This window comes from Nelumbo nucifera, chromosome 2 (assembly GCF_055504915.1).
Source record: "Nelumbo nucifera cultivar China Antique chromosome 2, China Antique-T2T, whole genome shotgun sequence".
NCBI lineage: Eukaryota > Viridiplantae > Streptophyta > Magnoliopsida > Proteales > Nelumbonaceae > Nelumbo > Nelumbo nucifera.
Window position 1 is genome coordinate 47,388,945 of NC_142650.1, and position 16,039 is coordinate 47,404,983.

Below are 16,039 nucleotides of genomic sequence, written 5' to 3' on the forward strand. Positions count from 1 at the left end.
TCAAAATAAGTTAGAAATACTCCTTTCTCCTTCAGACCATCGAAAAAATCTCCCCACCGGTCTCTTTCTCTTTCTGAACTCCCTCAGCTCTTTCTTATCCATCACCATCGTCCCCTCCTCTTCTCTGTCCTTCAATACCAAGCTTCCCATCTCTTTGTGCTCTCTGATCACATCTCTCAACAAATAATGCCTCGCCGAAGCCGCAATCAGAGCGACACTACTCTCAACTTCAGTCTTCCCTCTCCGTCTTCACTGTTGAAGTCCATGTCATCCCCGTCTCCTCCATTGCCTCCCTCATCGTCAGTCGCTTTTCCGATGGTCCGGACCGCAAAAATTACGCAGCTCTTCAATGTTTTCCCGAACTCCGCCCTCCATCTCACAACCGCATCCTTCTCTAAACGGAGATCCCCAGCGGGAAGTTCGATCTCAAGCCGTCTGATACTCTCGAATCCGCGAAGGTTTTCAGTGGGAGAGTTTCTGTTTTGGGCTGGATTGGAAGTCGTATCAGGGATATCAAGTCTTGCAAGGATTGGAGTATAGACCTGAGGAGGTGTAGTAGGAAGCTCCACTCACCAGTTTCGTTGGAGATGACGCGATCAACCTTCACCACTAGGTTGTCGGCCTGCGGTACGAGGGAGTTGAAGATGAGAAGATGAACAGTGTTGTTTGTGGAATACTTTGCATACTGCTACAAGCCTACAACTTTGTGGAATATTCTTTCAAATGATACTTTTTTTGCCTATAAATTTGGCTATCCTAGCACCATGTACAATTGCCAAAATAAAGAGAAAAAGGCTTGAGTGAGGGAAAGAAGGCAATTAGAGAGTTACGGCATCCTCTTCTCCAATCCTCCTTAAAATTCTTGCGATACTATTGTTAGCTACTCTGGGTGTTTCACAAGAACAATCACTCTTTTGAACAGGAAATTGAGCGGTGGGGAGATTGATGTCGGTTTCTGAGGTCAGAAGATGATAGAGCTGAAATTGAGCGGATTAGTTTGTGTGGTGGAGTGGGATTAGTTGTTAGTCTTATAATTTTAAAAACAGGAAAGATGGTGGGACGTAAACTTTACAACTGAGATAAGCGGAACGTGATTTCAGAGCTTGCAACGCTGGTTTGAGAATGGACTGTTCTTCTAACCGTTTCAGAAGAAGAATTCATAGCAGCTGTTCTCCAAACTCAGATGCAGAGAAGACGAAGAGGAGGAGGAGGAGGAAAGAGAGATAGAAATCCTAGGTGGAGAGATTTGTTTGGTGGTCTGAAAGCAGAAGGAGATAATAGTGTTTCTACCCTTTTTTAATATTTTTTTTAAATTACTCTATTCTAGAAATTATGTTAAAAAGATTATTTTTATTGATAATAACTTAATAAGACTCAAAAGTTGTTTATCAGCTATAATCCCAAATTATAACAAAGGCCAGAAAGGTGTTGAACATTCAAAAGAATTTCTTTATAAAAAATAATAGTTGAAACTTGGAGAATTTTGGGACCTTTAAGCTTTGTTTGGTTTGAAGGAAAAAGGTAGGGAAAGAAAGGGAAAGACAGAAAAACCAATACAAGATTTGTAAAGATTTCCCTTCCTTTCCTTTCCCTACTTTTTCCTTCAAACCAAACATAACCTTAAAGAAAGGGAGTATTTTAAAGTGACGAGGAAAAATAATTAAACAAGGTGAAAACCGTTGGATGCTTGGTTCTCATTAGAATAGAACACAGGGAACTATGAATAAAAGAACTGGAATGCAGAAGCGAAATAAAGGCTGGAGAAGGTCTAGTCCATCGCAGTAGCCTACCCTTCATTCTGTCACGTTCCCTACGTGTGCCCCTCTGAAGCAAAATATTTTCTGTTACAGGTCATTAGAAGGCAATCTTGTCTGTTGTGATTACCATCATTTGGTTGTTATGAGGTTGTTTCAAATGCTATAAGAAAGCAAGCTATTATTACCTACATCTGTCTCTGTTTTTTTTTTTTTTCTTCCTCTAGTCTTCCCTTCGAGTGGTGTCGTCACCATAGCTCGGGGTAACTCTATACTGTCGTCTCGGCAACGAGAAGAGATCCGAGACATCTTAGTACTAGAGCTAGTAGTAGCTCGGGACGATCAGATGGCCGACGTGGATGAACGTTTCAGCAGGCTAGAGAGGATGCAGGAGATCATGCAACGCACCCAGGAGGCCATTCTCAAGCAACTGGCGGAGATCACCGAACGACTGAATCGCTCGGGCTTTCGTGCTGATTCCCCTGAGGACTCTAACGCTCGTGGGATGGGTGCACAGCTAGGGAGACAAGGAGAAGGATCATCTTAGACCGGAAGTGGAGTGGGGGGACACTAGAAGTTTTGGAAGGTGAACTTGCCAAAATTCAGTGGAACCGGCTTAGAAGGCTGGCTACTACTGGTGGGGCAGTACCTGGAGATTCAGGAGATTCCGGAGGAAAGGTGGGTGATAGTGGCGAGCTTGGGGTTTGAAGGCAAGGTGGTAGAATGGTATAGCTAGTTCAAGGAGTACCAGCCAAATCTTTCCTGGACACAGCTGGTGGCGGCCATGGAAGCTCGTTTTATTGGCCTACAGGGGAGTAACTATGGTGGGAGGCTATCTAAGTTAAATCAAACAACAGCAGTTCAAGACTACATGGAGGAATTTCAAAGGTTGTCTAGTCGAGTAAAGGGGCTAACCGAAGATTACTTGGTGGGATGCTTCGTGTCGGGGCTGAAAACAGAGATACGAGCTGGAGTGGAGAAGCTGGAACCCAAGACCCTAAGCAAGGCTTTCCGGCTGGCCTTACTGGAGGAGGAAGAATGGAACACACGCAGGAAAGCGGTGCAGGCGGAGTTACCCCAGAGCCGACCACCCCTTAGAACTTCAACACCAAGGTCTCTCACTAAGGGAAAGAAGCCCATTCCACCGGAAATTCAGAGACTAAGCCCTGTCGAAGCCAAGGAACAAAGGGAAAAGGGGTTGTGTTTCAATTGTGATGAAAGGTATGTGCCAGGGCATCGCTGTAAACAACAGAAGTTGTTTTGGATCGTGGTTGACCCGGAGGACGCTAAAGGAGAGGACGATGAAGAAGGACTGGAGACAGAGGCAGAGATTTCTCTGTATGCCATCAACAGTATAGACAGTCCCCAGACTATGCAGATCCAAGGGACAATCAATTCCTACCCAGTCATTGTGCTCGTGGATAGCGGTTCATCTCACAATTTTCTAGATTCCAGAGTGGCACACAAGGTTCAGGCCCCAGTATTGGAGGACACCCTATTTTCTGTGACTGTTGCCAGTGGAGAAAAGCTCACTGGGAGAGGTAAGTGTGAGGGAATCAATATTAAGTCTCAAGGCGTCTTGCTACAGGCCAATTTTTACGTACTTGACCTCCCCAAGTTTGATGCCATATTGGGGGCTCAGTGGTTGCAGACATTGGGGGATGTCACTTGGAACTTCTCTAAGTTGACAATGAGCTTCCTTGACAAAGGCGAACTGAGAGTGCTGCGTGAGTTACAAAAGAAAGAACCGGAGGTGGTGGATGAGAAGAGAGTTCGGAGGGAACTGAATAGAGCTTGCTCAGTGTACCTTGTGCAGCTCAACCCGAGGAAGGCAGACCCAGTTCCAATCTGTGAACAACCCTCCCTGGTACAACTGTTGGAAGAGTATGTTGATGTATTTAAAGAGCTGACTGGGTTACCCCCACACCGCCCAATCAACCATGCTATCCTGCTAATCAAAGGAGCCCAACCCTGTCTGTCAGAAGCCTTATCGGCATCCACACTTCATGAAGGGAGACATTGAGAAGGTTATCCAGGAACTTCTAACCAAAGGTATGATCTGACCCAGTCACAACCCGTTTGCTTCCCCTGTTCTATTAATCAAGAAGAAGGATGGGGGTTGGAAGTTATGTATAGACTACAGAGAAATCAATGACCTTACGGTCAAGGATAAATACCCCATGCCTATCATAGATGATCTGTTAGATGAATTATATGGAGCCACCATCTTCTTGAAACTAGACCTTAGGTCCGGCTACCACCAAGTGCGGGTCAGAGAAGAAGACATACACAAAACAGCTTTTAGGACTCATCAAGGACATTATGAGTTCTTAGTGATGCCGTTTGGCCTCACTAATGCCCTCTCACCATTTGGCCTCACTGCACAAGAGGTGGCCCGAATTTTTCTCTCTGAAGTTTTTAAACTCCATGGGATACCGGCCATAATCTAGTGATAGGGACCCGGTGTTCACAGGGCTCTTTTGGCAAGAATTGTTCCGGTTGCAAGGAACTAAAGTCAGTATGAGTTACTCTTACTATCCACAGACGGATGGCCAGACTGAAATTGTCAACAAAATGATCGAGACTTACCTTAGGTGTTTTGTGGATGAGCGGCCTCAACACTGGGCCCGTTGGTTGCCTTTGGTGGAATGGTGCTACAACACTTCACACCATTCCTCCACCAACACCACCCCCTATGAAGCAGTGTATGGACAGCCACCGTTGACCCTTCTCACCTACGTGCCTGGCACTACCCGTGTCCAGGCGGTGGAAGAAGAGCTAAAAACAGAGGGACCATGCTCTTCGTATTCTCAAGGAGAATCTCAGCCGAGCACAAAATAGGATGAAATGATATGTAGATTGAAAGAGGTCCGAAAGAAGCTTCCAGGTAGGAGATTGGGTGTAACTCCAGCTGCAACTGTATAGACAGATGTCGGTGGCTGTTCGGCTCTCCCAAAAACTTGCTACATGCTACTACAGACCGTTCCAAATCCTGGCCCGAATTGGGGAGGTTACATACAAATTTGCCTTGCCCGATAACTGTACGATCCACTCAGTCGTGCATGTCTCATGGTTAAAACAGGCTGTCAGGGACCCGACCCGGATCCAGATGACCCAACCGCCCACAGCGCCCGACGGGTCTCTTCTTCCTTACCCGAAGAAAATACTGGATAGAAGGATGGTTCGATGAGGTAACCAGGCTGCCATGGAAGTGCTAGTCCATTGGGAAGGTTTGCCGTAGGTGGAGGCTACTTGGGAGCTCTATGACCACCTCCGTTAGCGCTTCCTAGATGTCCGACTCAAGGACGAGTCGATGATCAAGGAGGGGGAGTGTCATGTTCCCTACGTGTGCCCCTCTGAAGCAAAATATTTTCTGTTACAGGTCGTTAGAAGGCAATCCTATCTGTTGTGATTACCATCATTTGGTTGTTACGAGGTTGTTTCGAATGCTGACGTGGCAAGGCTTGTATGAACTCATTCTCTGTTATAAAGGGGGCCAAATGGAATAAGAAATCAAGCTATCATTACCTACATTTGTCTCTATTTTTTTTTCTTCCTCTAGAGTCTTCCCTTCAAGCGGTGTCGTCACCATAGCTCGGGGTAACCCTAGCCTGTCTTCTTGGCAACGAAAAGAGATCCGTGACACATTCTTTGAATACGTTTCCTGATTTCCTACGTGCAAACTTCACAATGCATGTGGACTTTTAACACTACTATAATAACTTGTTGCAAAAAAATTAAAAACAACAAAAACTCAAAACAACTTAGAAATGACATTGAAACAAAAGTGAGTAATGAAAGATATGGAGAAAGAAAAAAGAAATGCTTTAGATCAGAAACAAAAAGGTTCAAAATATCTAGTTTAGGGTTTTCTTTTGTTCTCGTCAGTCTTCTTCAGCTCTTTGGCTAGAGGTTTCTGGATTAGAGCCAGGAGTTCTACCTTTATATGAGCAAGGTTCAAAATATCGATACGCCCGGTACGCCATTAGGGGCATATGGCGTATCGGGCGAATCAATACTGCATTTTTATGCTTCTTTTATTTTTTTACAACCAGTTTAGGGGGCCGGTTTAGGTCTCCTCCACCCCCTAAACCGGTCAGACCCCCAATACATCCATTGTAGGGGCATATCGGAGGGGTCCCAGAACGATACGTATCGGTCGATACGGGCTGATACATGTTGATACTTTGAACCTTGCTCTTCCTAAATAAAAGGGTAAAATGGATATTTGAAAATTTTTAATTCATCGATCAAACATTTTCCATTTGGGTCAGTGACAGAAGAGATATTTTTGTTCAATTCTTTAAAAATTTAAAGAAGGTTTTTATTAAAGTAAAAGTAAAGGAGAAGTTTTTATTATTGTTAGAAGCTTTAAGGGAGGTTTTTATATTTTACCCTAAAAAATAATAGGGTAAATTACAAAGACCCCCCTGTACTATGGGGTCTATGACAAAGAACCCCAGTACTTTGTTTTGCGACAAAGACCCCCTTATACTATGACCATAAGACAAAGACCCCCTTTCGTTAGCCTTTCGTCCAAAAAGGCCGTTGCAATATTTTTTAATCCCCATACTACCCTTGTAATAATTATTTAGACGAGAAAAACACTGTTCATCTTCCACATGATTCCTTCACATTTCTCTCTCTCTCTCTCCCTCTCTCTTTCCCCCCAATCTCTCTTCTTCCCCTTCCCCTTAACAATGTCGGGATTGAACCCATTTTCACGACTATGGTGCGATTGCTTTGAACGAGTGAGAGGTGATATAAAGCTAGCACCGAGTCGTGTCGAGCCCACTTGCTGTTGGACTAGAGCAGGTGCAGAAGCAGCGACAACACCCCTAACACCCATATCACCATTTTGTTGTCATCGTCAAGCGCCAGGCTGAAGAGGGCACCAGCCGATGATGTACAAGGGGGGGGGGGGGGGGTAAAATACTATGGGGTCGGTGAAAGTGCATGAACCCATGCGCCAGGCTGTACAAAGTGCATGAACCCAAGTGTGTTCATCCTCCCTTTTATATACCCCCACCCCTCCCTTATCGTTCCCTAGTGCTCTCAGGGCTTCTGAGCTAAAGGTAGAAAGCAGTGAGAGAGAGTGTGTGTGTGGGTGAGACATTGAGAGAAGAACAAAATGATTTCCTCATCTTCTATTACGATCATCTCCAAATGCACTGTGTTCCTAGAACAGGAATCCTCGCTTGGATTACTCAACCTTTCCGTCTCTAATCTCCCTATGCTCCCCTACCATTATATATAGAAGGGCCTTTTTTACACTCATCCTCCTCTTCCCATCGATTCTCTTCTCTCTCTTCTTAAACGCGGCCTTTCCAAAACTGATATATTTTCTTGCCCTCGCTGGCCGTCTCACAACTAACGATGACGGTTACGTTTACATTGTCTGCAATGATGCTGGCATCGATTTTCTCCATGCCAATGCTGCTCACCTCCCCATTCGTGACATTCTCTCTCCCATCCATGTGCTAGACTCCGTTAAGGAGTTCTTTGCCTTTGACCGCACCATCATCTACAACGGCCATTTCAAGCCCATAGCCACCCTCCATGTGATTGAGCTCGCTGATGGAATCTTCATCTGGTGCACCGCCAACCACGTGGTGGCTGACAGTACGTCCTTCAAGAGCTTCTTCCATGCCTTTTCCGAGGTATGCAGGGGTGTCAACAAACTCACGAGGCCACCGGATTTTCACTGCAATTTTGTCAACAGTTATTTTGCGGTGCTTCGATTCCCTGAGGGCAGTCCCCAGGTGATGTTCTCTACCGATGCCCCTCTAAGTGAGAGGATCTTTCATTTCAATAGAGAAGCGATACTGAAGCTAAAATCCAGAGCTAACAAATGGGTCGACAACAGATTAACATTCGACACTGAGATTTTGGCACCACAACCCTAGTACATGCATGAACCCAACTAACTACTTTACCCCCTCTGTACATCACTGGCCAGTGCCCTCTTCAGCCTGGCGCTTGATGATGACAACAAAATGGCGATAGGGGTGTTAGAGGTGTTGCCGCCGCTTCTGCATCTACTCCGGTCCGAGTGCGAGCGGGTTCAGCACGACTCAACGCTATCTTTATATCACCTCTCAATTGTTCAGAGCAACCACACCAAACTCGTGAAAATGGGTTCAATCCCAACGCTGTTAAAGGGAAGGGAAAGAAGAGAGATCGGGGGGAGAGAGAGAAAATGTGAAGGAATCACGGGGATGATGAATAGTGTTTTCTCATATGAATAGTTATTACGTAGTATGGGGATTAAAAAATATTACAATGGCTTTTTTTGGGATTGAACCCATAGTACACGGGGTCTTTGTCTCACGGTCATAGTACACGGGGTCTTTGTCGCAAAACAAAGTATAGAGGGTCTTTTTGGCGTGTTCCCAAAGCAAATGAGATAATTTAAAAAAGAAATGAGATAAGCATCTACAATAGAACACCTTATTTGATGAGGTTCTTTTGATTGATAGTAGGTTCTACATTGCAGATATGTATTGATTCATAAACCATTTTATGAGTATCATTTCTTATTTTAGTGGGGCTGTGTCAACCTTCTCCGGTGGAACCTCCATCTGTCTAGAGGTGTAAATCGGGTTGTGCCGCCCGCGACCCGACACAAACTTGGACTGGCTTGGCATGACGGTCTGCGGGCTGTGCTGGGCCGGGGGTTTTAGGTCCACGGGTTGGCACGGCCCAACCCGTAGCCTGGCAACCCGTAGCCCGGCCCATATATATTATTTATATATTATATATATATTTATATATATTTTATATAAATTATAATTATATAATAATATATAGTATATAATATATTAATAAAATAAATATTTTTTAATTTTATTACACTAATTTATTTAATTATTGTATATATAAGCTATTTTATACACAAAATTCATATAAAATTAAAATTTTAAAGTTTTTTGTCATTTTTTTAAATAAATAGCTTGGGCCCGACTTGGCCCAAGGCTTGGCCTACGGGCCAGCCCGACCTGTGGCACGGCATAGGCCTGCACGGGCCTGGGCCGTAGACCGTGCCGGGCCAACCCCCAAATTTTTCATCGGGGAGGGCGACACGGCCCGTGATAGCCCATGGGCCAGCACGGCATGACCCGCACTTTGCATGGGCCGCCCACGGGCCGTGCCATGCCGGCCCACTTTACACCTCTACATCTGTCCTGTCCAGCCACAATCCTAAGAGTCTCAAACCAACTACTTTTAAGTTTTGTTCTGCTAGTTGGCTCCTGGCCATGCATGATTATGATCATCAATTAAGGAAACCTAACAGCATTATAAAAGAAACACACCTTCAATTTCATTTGCTGTTTGCATTTACAATATAGCTAGTTTCTACTATTTATATGTAGTTGAGAGGCTTTCTCATTATTTCTTTGACTTTTTTTTTATTAAGCTTTTAAGGTGAGGTCCTTTAATTCATTGTGAAGATCCGTTAGAAGTATGGATCCATACCTTATGCTAAGGGAAATTGTCAAAAACTCACCATGAGTTTTCACCATTTCTCTTAAACTCATCACAACTTTTTAAAACGTCTAAAACTCACCATGTTAGTAACTTTTTATTTTTCAAAACTCATTTTCCATTAGTGCACTGTTAATGTTTCTTAACGGAGGTGTCCATGTCAGCATAAATAACAATTTTTATGACCAAATCACCCTTGAATGGTGAGTTAGAGGAAAAATGGTCTTTTTCATTTTCCAATTTTCATTTTTTTTTACATTTTAGTGTTTTGTTATAATTTCTACTATTTTTTATAATTTCTGTTTTTTTACATTTTTCTATTTTCTACCATCTATAAAATTTCCTGTATTTTTTGTTATTTATTTTCAATTTCTGTGTGTTTTCTATAATTTTTTGGTGTTTTTTCTGCAAATTTTATTTTCTGATTTTATTTTTCAATTTCTATAATTTGAAAATAATTTTTTATTTTGTGTGCATTTTCTATATTTTTTTTGTAATTTCTGTGTTTTTTATATATTTTATATTTGAAAATATTTTTTGAACTTTTTCCTTTTTTATGTCTAAATATTAAAATATATGTATATATTTTATATTTTCTATGAAAGTTAAAATGGTAATATATTAACAGCCGTTAGTCTTTTTAATGTCAAGTTAATGACATGGTGAGTTTTAGACATTTTGAAAAGTTGTGATTAGTTTAAGAGAAATGCTGAAAACTCATGGTGAGTTTTTGACAATTTCCCTTATGCTAAAATTTAATTAATTATGATAGAGGTAATGATCTAACATTATGATCAAATAAATTTTCATATTATTTCAAAAAAACTGTTTAACCTAAAATCTTAAATTATTAGATGAATTGCCTGAATAGGTTTTTATTCTTTAACAAACCTAACTTCATATTAATACATTATTTACTGATGCATCCAACTTTAGCTAGAATAATAAACACATAGAATTAATGCCTGAAATTAACTTACAGCCGTTTAGCACGGTGGAGCAAAACCCATGGAAGTAATGGGCAATAATCAATCATAATAAAAAAACCCTAACTCTTCAATTTAAAATTTTTATTTTTATTTGATATCTAACAAACAAGTTTGGACGATTGATGAACAATAATAATCATAATAAATTTAGCCAAGGTTCCAATGTTGGAAATTAATGGAGGAAAGACTAAGAGAAAAGACAAAACTTCATTTGTCTCATCCACGGATATTCCAGAGTGGGGGGCCCTTGGATTTATAGATTCATTTCGAAAGGATGCAAACGTTGTCAATTGGCCAAGAATGCATTAATTTGGTTCTATGCAAGAATGGTAAAAGCAATGAGACTGATATATAGTGAGTACCCTGTTTTAATGGCTTCCCCCCTGTGCTTTTAAAGGATAAGAGAGACTGAGTGTACGAGAATGCTGTGGACATGTTCTCTCCTACTTTTTTTTTTGCTCTCCTGTAACTAGTAAGAGGCCTTACCAAATTACTTAATTTATTGTTTTCTTGTTTTAATTCAGTTTGAAAAGATTACAAATTAGAAAATGTAGAGTGTAAAATCTTGTATTTTGTATTTTGTATGTACTTATAATAATGTATATATTTATATTTATACTTTTTTCAAATTGAGACTTAATAATAAAAATAAACGAGCTGAAATGGATAGATTAAAGAGGGAATGCCATTTTCTTATTGGATAGAAGCAATTTCAAGTCATCGTTTGATAAGTTTCTCTCCTCAGGGAGATATTCCAAACCACGTATAAGATATTCCTTCACACAGGACATTACTAAGAAAAGAAAATTCTTATTAGCATACAGCATCTTTTATCTTCAGGATATTTGCATCGGGTTCACGCCATAGAAATTAAATCAGAATGTTTTGATATAATGCCAATCTTTACAAATTTTAAATAAAATCTAAAAGTTATGGCATTCAAATAACCCAAACAGGATGGGCTAGAACTTTATGGGTTTGGGGATGGCCTACCCCCGTTGTGTAGCCCCATTACATACATCCTGGCTTCCTTCTCTAATCTCTATGTTGCGTTTGGGTTTGATAAGCTTCTCTCCTCAGGGACGGCTACCCCCGTTGTGTGTCCCATTTCGTCGTTGCTCGTCCGTTGGAAATGGGAAACCGGAAACGTTGAGTTAATCGGAATCGAAAATCGATTTGCAAGTTGCAACCGTAACCAAACATCGCCGTGCGGGTGCGGCCCGTGGGCCCGTGCTTTCTCCAATTAAGTTGGAGTTGGAAATTGGAATTACCGAACAAGAATTTCTTTTTTAATTAATTTTCGCACATGAAAAAAAAAAAAAAAGAATTTATATGGCCTGGGGGAAAGGAACTTGGAAGGATCTTGGTAGAAGTAAGAACTACCCCATTCTGAATGAACTGACTCTGTTCTTTTCTGTTTTCTCAAACCCTAATCTGCAAGGCGGTTCTTTTTCCTGTTCTTCTTCTTCTCTCAGCACTCTATATATCTGTCTAGGCGCAAAAGAGCAACCAAAGCTACATCGTTCTTCTCTGCATAATCTCTCCTTTTTCAGATGTGACTCAACCTATTCCCTCCATTCTATCTCCTCTTCCAGAAAATATATTTGTGTATGGCGAGAACCCGAATCAACCAAATCCAAAAGCGATATCCAAACCCTAATTCTTCCAACTCCCTTTCAAACACCAGCCCTACTTCAATCTCTCTCTTTCTGCACCCTCCAAATCTTTTCTCCACATGGCCACGGACGCCTCTCCCAAATTCCATCAAAATTCCGACTTTCGCACGGTCCCTCAACCCCCCGATTTCCACCCTGAGGTAACTGTTGCTTCCCACGACGGCCTTGAATTCTGGCAGTTCATGATCGCAGGCTCCATCGCTGGTTGCGTCGAACACATGGCGATGTTCCCTGTCGATACCCTCAAAACCCGTATGCAGGCTCTCGGCTCCTGCCCTGCTCGGTCCGTCAGCCTCCGGCAAGCCCTTAGATCAGTTTTGCAACATGAGGGCGCCATAGGTCTCTACCGTGGGATTGGAGCCATGGCTCTCGGTGCCGCTCCCGCCCACGCAGTCTATTTTTCTATCTACGAGGTTTGCAAGGAGTTTTTCTCAGGTGGGAATCCGAACAATTCGGCTGCCCACGCCGTTTCGGGAGTTTTTGCCACTATTGCTAGTGATGCTGTATTAACGCCCATGGATATGGTGAAGCAGAGATTACAATTGCGGAGTAGTCCTTACAAAGGTGTGATGGACTGCGTTAAGAGGGTATTGACGGAAGAGGGATTTGGAGCTTTTTACGCCTCTTATCGGACTACTATCTTGATGAATGCCCCGTATACGGCTGTTCACTTCGCAACATACGAGGCCGTGAAGAGGGGGTTGATGGAGATATCACCGGAGAGTGCGAGTGATGAGCGGTTGGTAGTCCATGCCACGGCTGGGGCCGCTGCAGGGGCTTTGGCTGCTGCTATAACAACGCCGCTGGATGTTGTTAAGACCCAATTGCAGTGCCAGGTAAAACGAAAAACTTAGAATATGTTGTTTAGCGCTTTCGTTTTGCACTTTGTTGGGCTTATGGTTCTGCACATACGCCTCTGTTAATCAGAATTCAGAATGCGGTCGAATTTATTGCAATATGGAAGTGTTTTGGGATTTGGGGCTTAACATTTTCTACTCTTAATGACCAAGCAACTCCATCTTGTTACTTTCTGGTTTGCATGTAATGCTTTTCTACATTTATTAAATTTACAGGAAGTTGCAATATCTCTGGCATAAATTCCACATTTCCACTTCAGGTTTTGTACTCTCATGTAGGCACTTGATTAATTATTCCTGCTTGGACTGGATACTATATGATATGTAGTCTGACTTAGGCTATTATAGTGTTATATCCATGTTTACATTTCCCTCTTCTTTACACTAATTCATCCATTGCTTCAGTTTTCTTTGCCAATAGACATAGGAAAAACAGAAGAACTATTGATTAAAAACTGTTAATGTACATAACAATAAGTAATTAATTTTTGTTCATAGATTGTTTATGTATAAGCTTACTATATATAAGAACAAGAAATCATCACTGGAATAATTTTTAACATGCCTTATAATACTTGTTAATTGGAATTAGTAAATAATATATGGTATGTTATGTAGATTTTTATTAAATCATTTACTAATAATTTGTCATAACGTATATGTTATAATTACTGTTATTATTGTTAAAAAGAAGGCTTTAAAACTATATTGGTGATTGTTCTTTCAAAAATTAAGATGTCGAACAGTGTTTCAAAAGGAGTGTCTAGGTGCACATTAGGACGCATTGTAAGGCATGTGCCTCATGTTGCTTGGTTGCTCCTAAAAGCAGCCCAAGATGTGCCCTTCTATATGTTTCCTTTTTTTGTTACTTTTTATATTGTTTTACACCTTTGTAGTGACTAGTGATGTACTAACTTCTAAACTACCTTTGGTTGGTGCTTATGCACCAGCAATGGTTTAGTAACTTTTCAAAGAAACAAAAAAAAAAAGACTTTTCGAATACTTGAAATCCTAGTTGTTGCTGATAGAATCTCAAATAGCAAAATTTCCACTAAAGAAGTGACAAAAATACAACTACATCTGATCCGACTCTAAAATAGAATGTATTGCAACTGAAATTACAAACTAACCTTCTTATATATACAGGGAAAAAGTTCAGGTCAGGGGTGCGGCAGTTGAACCACATGGGACACACCATTAATAGGATTTATGTGTGTGTATTTTAGTAAGAAAATCTTAGATTAACTTGCAGGGCATGGAGAAGTTTTTGGAGTGAAAAGATTGCTTTGAGAATTTTTTAGGTAATTTATATCTATCAAAAAAAATTAGGTAATTTAAAAACCTATAGTTATGTTAACATTAGAAGTAAACTCCTGCATCTTTTGAGAGGAAGAAATTGGAGCCCGAGTATCATTTAAAGAAAATAAAAGACTGTTGTTAGCAAGTGGAGATTGGGTCTGAATCCATTTATACGGCATGGAAACTGATATTTTACCAGCTATTGCAAGCTGGTCAAGGCATTTGTTCTCCATGACTTGAACCTTGTATGTCTAGTTAATGCTTCGTCTGTACTATGTAGGGTCATCATACTGGATCGTGTATGATGTATCATTGCTCCATGAGATGCACATTTATGGTATTCCTAGTCTACTTTGGATGACTAGATAAGCCTACCTGGTTGCAGGACAGGATGCAGAAAATCTGGAAAAATAATGTTTTGCCAACTGGGACATCATGGCTCGTTCATACCATGAATTCAAGAAAGGGGAGATGAGATGAATAATTTCCATTGAAAAGATGTTTGGAGCTATACAAATGTAATATATTATATTCTTAAGAGGATCTGGTCTTATAATGTTGTTCATTTTGCTACTTGAAGCTGAATATTTTTATTTTCTTTTAATGATAGAAAAGGTAATTATACAACTACTACATTGTAACACATTATTAAGTTTGAGTTTAGTGTAGACATGCAAGCAAAATATTATTTTTGTAAATCCCTAAGCAGTGTTCCACTTAGGTGGTCTCTGTATTGTGATCTATGCATTTTATATGGTATATCACTAGCTTTTAGTTATGCTTTTTTTCATTATGTATTTAATGGTTAGCAATGGTAATCTTGTTTGCCACCATTTGACGCCTAGTTGCTTAGTTTGGTGGAAGCACAACCAACTCGGAGGTGGTGGTGAGATGGCTAAAGGAAGACAACATTGGTGTGTTGAACTACAACAATGAAAGGAAAAAATTTAAATGGCTGACTAGGGACATTGAGATGAAATACAGTTGGGTGAAGAGAACTGCTAATTCACTTGCTGACTGGTTAGTCAAGCAAGGGGTGAATAGGGATTGTTTGTTTTGGGCTCATTTCTAGTTTTGTTTTCCCTTGTAATTTGCTGGTGGGGGAATTAAGACAGTTTACCTCCTTTTTTGTACCTAAAGTTTCTTAAATTTTAATAAAGTTACTTGTTATTGATAAAAAAAGTGCTAACCATAGGCTAGTTTTTCTAGTCAATGTCATCCATTTCTCTTGTTTGTATTCTTTTACTCTGTTTTTCTAGTAGTTTTTTTATATAGCTTCTTTTTTGATATTTGGTTGCTTAGGGCGTATGTGGATGTGATAGATTTGCCAACGCTTCTATTGCGGGTGTCATACGAACCATAGTGAGAAAGGATGGATATACTGGACTAATGAGAGGTTGGATGCCTAGGATGTTGTTCCATGCTCCTGCTGCAGCAATCTGCTGGTCTACTTACGAAGCATCAAAAGCATTCTTCCAAGAACTCAATGGTGACAGTGGCAAAAGCAAGTGAACATAAGGGACCAGCATTTTTTGTGTTGTACTACAGATACCTCAACCCGGCTGATGATAAAGGGATGCATTTCACCGCGGCAATGTCAGATTGAAACCACATATACATCTCTTAGAAATGACCATTAAAAGGTGTTAGTTAAGCAATCGGATTGAATTTGTTTGTACCATATAAATTGGTTGCTTTCAGATTTAATAATGTTAATGATCAGTAAAGGTGGTTGAGTTCACCTGTCTGAATTGGTCATGCACTATGGAATTTTTACTAATTGTTGCCCATTTGTAGCATTTAGTTCAATGCAAATTGGTTAGTATCTGAAAATTTTAACTTTGTTTTCCAAGAATTTAGGGGAAATTGTTTAATTTTATTATTGCTTACAGAAATTTCTTTGGGACAATATCATGATGTCAGATGGGAAGGGTGTCATAGTCGGTCTCCTTTGTCTGTTTTAGACCTTTTTTTCAATG

General features: G+C 40.7%; 1 protein-coding gene and 2 pseudogenes across 4 annotated transcripts; 2 read left to right on the forward strand and 1 right to left on the reverse strand.

The window, feature by feature from the left end:
- Nucleotides 1–1,161, reverse strand: LOC109115041 (F-box protein AUF2-like; annotated as a pseudogene).
- A 5,663-nt stretch (nucleotides 1,162–6,824) lies between these two features.
- Nucleotides 6,825–7,950, forward strand: LOC148802171 (uncharacterized; annotated as a pseudogene).
- Nucleotides 7,951–11,504: 3,554 nt separating this feature from the next.
- LOC104602520 (uncharacterized) lies at nucleotides 11,505–15,899 on the forward strand. 4 transcript variants are annotated; one of them, XM_010266239.3, is made up of 2 exons: nucleotides 11,505–12,740; nucleotides 15,363–15,899. In XM_010266239.3, exons 1-2 carry the CDS (start codon nucleotides 11,964–11,966, stop codon nucleotides 15,570–15,572), a joined length of 987 nt encoding a protein of 328 aa, XP_010264541.1. In that variant the 5' UTR covers nucleotides 11,505–11,963; the 3' UTR covers nucleotides 15,573–15,899. The 4 variants fall into 4 exon arrangements, with proteins under 4 accessions (XP_010264541.1, XP_088754409.1, XP_010264543.1 ...); XM_088898283.1 differs by lacking the exon at nucleotides 15,363–15,899 and adding an exon at nucleotides 14,914–15,242 and having other exon boundaries at nucleotides 11,552–12,740; XM_010266241.3 differs by lacking the exon at nucleotides 15,363–15,899 and adding an exon at nucleotides 14,446–14,821 and having other exon boundaries at nucleotides 11,557–12,740.
- Nucleotides 15,900–16,039: the final 140 nt, after the last annotated feature.